The sequence below is a fragment of a genome, unplaced genomic scaffold (genome assembly GCF_019419815.1).
Source record: "Pyrus x bretschneideri cultivar Hongxiangsu unplaced genomic scaffold, Pyrus_bretschneideri_v1 Contig11, whole genome shotgun sequence".
NCBI classification, from domain to species: Eukaryota; Viridiplantae; Streptophyta; class Magnoliopsida; order Rosales; family Rosaceae; genus Pyrus; species Pyrus x bretschneideri.
This window is the reverse complement of record NW_025999402.1, coordinates 296398-301920: the sequence shown is the minus strand read 5'-3', so window position 1 is coordinate 301920 and position 5523 is coordinate 296398. Positions and strand designations below refer to the sequence as shown.

Here is a 5523-nt window from a genome sequence, read left to right as displayed (position 1 = left end):
AGATTTTAATGCCCTAAATGCGTCATTGCCGGAAGGAACCGGTGGAATACCAATATTTTTGGTTCTAACAGTTATGAAATTTTGGGCTGGTGTGTGCGCAGTTGCGATTGCTAATTAGAGATTATTATTAACTTTAGTTTGTGCGAATTATTTTCAGATCAATTTATTTGGTTATTGAAGATTATACCTATGTGATATTTTTTGTAGTTGTTGTGAACTATTTATATTTGTGGTTCAGTAATTAATTTTACTATCGTTTCTTGTCCAAAAAAAAAAGAAAAAAAAAAGAAAAAAGAAAAACAGTTATGGCCGTGCAATCATTCATAAGATATCTTCTTTTTTTCATTCTTGTAAATCACACGTTACTGTAGTCTAAAGGGTAAAATTTGGGCTAAAAATGATAAATACTTGTGTTTTTTTTCTTCTTATTTAGTTGATATGCATAAGCAATAAATAAGAACTAAATTAAATCTAGTATTGGTAAACACATACATACATTAATTTCTTGAAAGGCTAATACTAGAGACATGAAAATTTTAAACCAAAATTTTGAAAACTCTATGATGTGATTGTTAATGATTGAATTATTATTTAAGTGTTGATTAATGTGCTTATTTTCCATTATATGGTTTGCAAATTTGGTTTACGCATTACTCTTTATTGAAGGTTAGACTTAAATTAGAATGAATGTTTAAAAATTGCACCTCACATAGCTATTAGGGTAATAGTTATAAAGAAATTAACAAACAAACATAAATTCGTAAAAATTGGAAAGAATAAAAAAAAGCACATAGCATTTTGAACTCATGACCTTTCGTTAATTTTAAACAACAAAAATCATTACTTCTAATTAAAATTGTTGATTATTTAACCAAATTTTATGAATTTATACTCTTATAAAAAGAATTTTGTAAAAACTTTAAAGTAAAAAAATGCACATAGCGTTTTAAACCCGAGACCTCCTTGTAGCATAAACCACCACTTATGGTTAGTTAATCTATATATATAAAGGGAGAAGACCAGTTTGTTTAGTGTCTTTGTTAAATTTATACACAAAACCACTAGTTATACTTAAATTCCTCCGTATTTTAACAAAATTTTATAAATTTATACTCTTATGGAATCATAAATGAATATGCCATCCTAATAAATTTGGTGCCCTCAATTTTTTTGGGCCCCAGACGGTTGCCATCCTTGCTAGGCCTGGGCCGACCCTGCCCAATAACGACTCGACACGTTAACGGGTTGATAAAAATTTTGTTATTTTCGTGTCGAATTAACGGACCATGTAAAAAAAATGTTAGTACTAGTCGCACTCAGCCCTCCGAAGGACCCTGGAGGAGCTGTGATCTAATATTCAACTCCTTATCAGACACGGCATCGATGGGTTCTCTTTCTTACGTATTTGTGTAACAGAGTATCCTTTTGTTTTGTAATACGGCATTCAAACAAATCACTATCATGAGATTTTCCCTTTCACATTTGCAGGCCAAGTTTGCATGATATCCTAAAAAGCCCTGAAACCTGGTTTTTCATCACCTCCGTATCTCTTCAAAGACAGCATGGAGCATTCTTGTAGTACTCATGGGAAAACCATTTTGTTTACGTTCTTTCGCGTGCTTGTTCTTTTGTTATGCATGAGCACACGTCTGGATGCCGCAATTCTGCCCGGAAATGAAACCGATCGCTTGGCGTTGCTGGACTTCAAGGACAGGATAACTCAAGATCCTCTCAATGTCATGAGCTCGTGGAACGATTCCACTGATTTCTGCAGATGGGTTGGAGTTACATGCAACCCTTCCACCAAAAGAGTTTCGATTTTGAAACTCAACTCCCAAGAACTGGCAGGCTATATACCAGCTTCTATAGGAAACCTCACCTACCTGACAGGAATCAACCTAGCAAACAACGACTTCCATGGTGAAATTCCTCAAGAAATGGGTCGTCTACGAAGCCTGCAATATCTCAACCTATCTGCAAATTCATTCAGAGGGAAACTTCCAGCTAATATATCCCACTGTACGAAGCTAAGCGTGCTCAATGTGAGCTTCAATGAGCTTATCGGGTCAATTCCAAACGAGTTCAGTTCCTTGTTGAAATTGACTTACCGTTTGGCTTGCTCGTAACAATCTCACAGGAAGCATTCCGAAATGGATAGGAAACTTTTCTGCTGTGTATAGTATATTCCTTTTCGACAATAATTTTCACGGAAGCATACCTAATGAGCTTGGTCGTCTAAAAGGCTTGCAAAAACTTGCACTTTCTGGGAATAATTTGTCTGGTATGGTCCCTCCTTCAATTTATAATATTTCTTCTTTAAGATGGTATCTAGTTCCTCAAAACCAACTGCAAGGCGAGCTACCTCCAAATGTCGGTACTACTCTTCCAAATCTTGAATTATTTTCCTGTCATTTGAACAAATTCACAGGTAATATTCCTATCTCCTTGTCAAATGCTTCTAGACTTTCGGTTATTGATTTTTCAACCAATGACTTCACTGGGACAATCCCTGCAAGTTTTGGGAACTTGAAAAACTTGGTTAGACTAAACATAGCTGGCAATTTACTAGGAAGTGGGAAAACTGGTGACCTGAATTTTCTTAGCTCCTTGGCCAATTGTACTATCTTGGAGGCTTTGGGTATTTCCAATAATCAATTTGGAGGAGAATTGCCGAGATCCATAGCCAACCTTTCTACTAGTCTTCAAATGCTTGCTGTAGGTGGCAATTTGATACATGGAAGCATCCCTATCGGCATTGGAAATCTTATAGGCTTGACTCTTTTGGCAGCGGATTATAGCTTTTTAAGTGGTAATCTACCCGATGAAATTGGAAAGTTTCACAAGTTAGGGGAACTGTATTTGAGTGGTTGCATGTTTTCGGGCCGAATCCCATCGTCCCTTGGAAACATGACTTCATTGACAAAGCTTTACATGGACCGGAATAGGTTTGAAGGAAGCATTCCTCCAACTCTTGCAAACTGCCAAATTCTATTAATACTTAATCTTTCTAGTAACAATATCACAGGAGCCATACCTAGAGAGCTTATTGGGCTCTCGTCCCTTTCAATCTATTTAGGCCTGGCTAACAACCATTTAACTGGTGCACTGCCACAGGAAGTAGGTAATTTGGCCAATCTCGCGGAGTTAGATGTATCAGGAAATCAGTTATCAGGTAATATTCCAAGTGCCCTAGGCAATTGTATTATGTTGGTGCGCCTATGCTTGGCAGATAACAAATTTGAAGGAACAATTCCTCAATCTCTTAAAAGTTTAAGAAGCTTGGAAGAGATGGATATTTCGAGCAATAATTTTTCTGGGCAGATTCCTGAATTTATAGGCAAGTTAAAATTTCTCAAGAATCTTAATGTTTCTAATAATATTTTCGAGGGTGAACTGCCTAAAGAAGGGATTTTTCTAAATGCAAGTGGTCTCTCAATTCTTGGAAATGGTGGGCTTTGTGGCGGCATCCCACAATTAAGTCTACCTTCATGCTCCAACTCAAAGGTTCGTTCATCTCGAGGACTGCTTGCCCCGAAAGTAGTCATCCCTGTAGCTTGTGCGCTTGCATTCATAATTGCTTTGTCATGCTTCATTGTTGCTCGTTCAAGACGCAAACATGTAACTTTGCCTTCCCATAAGGATTGGAAAATGGGTGTCTCTTACTCGAAACTTGTTGAATCAACTAATGGGTTCTCCGTGGACAATCTTATTGGTACAGGAAGTTTTGGTTCAGTTTACAAAGGCATAATCCCTAGTGATGGAACCATAGTTGAAGTTAAGATATTAAACCTTCAACAAGAAGGAGCTTCCAGGAGTTTCATCCGTGAATGTAATGCTTTAAGAAGCATAAGGCATCGTAATCTTCTCAAGATCATAACTGCCTGCTCAAGCATTGACAATCAGGGCAATGACTTCAAAAGTTTAGTTTTTGAGTACATGGTAAATGGAAGTCTTGATGCGTGGCTGCATCCAATAGAGCAGTCTCAGAGTAAGAGATTGAGCCTTATACAAAGACTCAATATTGCGACTGATATTGCATCAGCATTGGATTACCTCTACCACCATTGTGATACGTCGATTGTTCATTGTGATCTAAAGCCAAGTAATGTTCTACTTGATGAAGATATGGTGGCTCATGTTGCTGACTTTGGTTTAGCAAGGTTCCTCTTAGAAGCGGTGGATAACCCCTCTCAAAGTCAAACCATGTCAGCTAGGCTAAAGGGTTCCATTGGCTACATTCCTCCAGGTATGCGTTTTTATGATTCTCAATAATTTTTTTTTCTCCTAAAAACTTATTAGTAGCCTACTTAAGTCTCTATTAGTATGAAAGAAAATGGAAAAATACCTCTTTTCTTTGGATAAGAAGCATCAGCGAACTCTTAAATAAGATTTGAATTCTAAACATTTGACTTGACATCCTAATGTGAGTATTGGATGACAGAGTATGGCATGGGAGGTGAAGTATCCATACTAGGAGATGTTTATAGCTTTGGGATACTGTTGCTAGAAATGTTCACGGGAAAAAGACCTACCGATGGAATGCTTGGAGATGGTATAAATATTCACAATTTCACAGCCTTGGGGATGCCTGATCATGCCATGGACATAGTTGACCATTCATTGCTCACTGAAAGAGAAGATGCAGATGCTAATGATAACAGATACGAAGATGAGGTACAAGAACCTATCACAAATCGCCATGACCACTGCCTGGTACAAGGAAGAAAATTGGAGGAATGCTTGGTTTCAGTGATGCAGATAGGACTAGCATGCTCTGCAATATCCCCGGGAGAGCGGATGCATATGAATGTTGTTGTCAACAAAATGAAGGCAATTAGAGACTCATTTATGAAATTATGAAGACGAAGCTGTATACGAGATTGGGCTAAGTTTCTTTTCTTAATCTCACTCTTTAGACTCTTATATATGCCAGAGCATAATTTGCTAAAGATAGTATATTTACCAATGTGTATCGTATGTAAAGTTGATCTAGTATTTTATAATTACATTTTAGCATAAGGGAATATTGTTTTGTTCTGTTTACACTTTCTCTGTTTGTATCGTACTACTACTAAAGAAGAGCTAGGTCGAGTATAATCTTTGTGAAAGTCATGTGATCCCCCTTGTCTCGCCTTTTTTTTACTGTCATTTCTCTCTTCGTTCATCATACCGATCATAGTTACTTTTACTTTTTGAATTGAGATTAGTAGGCTAGTAGGAGTAGTACAAGTATTCCGACTAAAGAGCTATCTTGCACTTTGAACAGTGAAATTTATCATTAACATTTTTTGCTGAAATTACTTTTGATGTTCTATGGCTGAAATAGTTACATTTTTGTATTAGTTTCTGTTTAAATCCAACCAGTCTCGACGATATATGACGTTATCCTAATTGCAGCATAAGGTAGTCTTATAATCCTGCACTATTTCAGTCCATTTTGATTTGCTTGATCCACTCTAATTAATATTCCTTCATCTAAATTCTTCGATATAGCCTATCTGAACTCCTCAAGAGTTTCTCATA

General features: G+C 36.8%; 1 protein-coding gene across 1 annotated transcript; it reads left to right on the top strand.

The window, feature by feature from the left end:
- Positions 1-2282: 2282 nt before the first annotated feature.
- On the top strand, positions 2283-5108 carry LOC103965764 (putative receptor-like protein kinase At3g47110). Its single transcript, XM_018652007.2, has 2 exons — positions 2283-4246; positions 4442-5108. The coding sequence occupies exons 1-2, from the start codon at positions 2284-2286 to the stop codon at positions 4858-4860; spliced, it is 2382 nt and encodes a 793-aa protein (XP_018507523.2). The 5' UTR covers position 2283; the 3' UTR covers positions 4861-5108.
- The last annotated feature ends 415 nt before the right edge of the window (positions 5109-5523 follow it).

Bases quoted from the DNA above. Each gene is read 5' to 3' on its own strand.
- LOC103965764 (XM_018652007.2), top strand. From the start codon at position 2,284: ATGGTCCCTCCTTCAATTTATAATATTTCTTCTTTAAGATGGTATCTA. The intron at 4,247-4,441 runs GTATGCGTTTTT...ATTGGATGACAG, and splicing joins CATTGGCTACATTCCTCCAG to AGTATGGCATGGGAGGTGAA.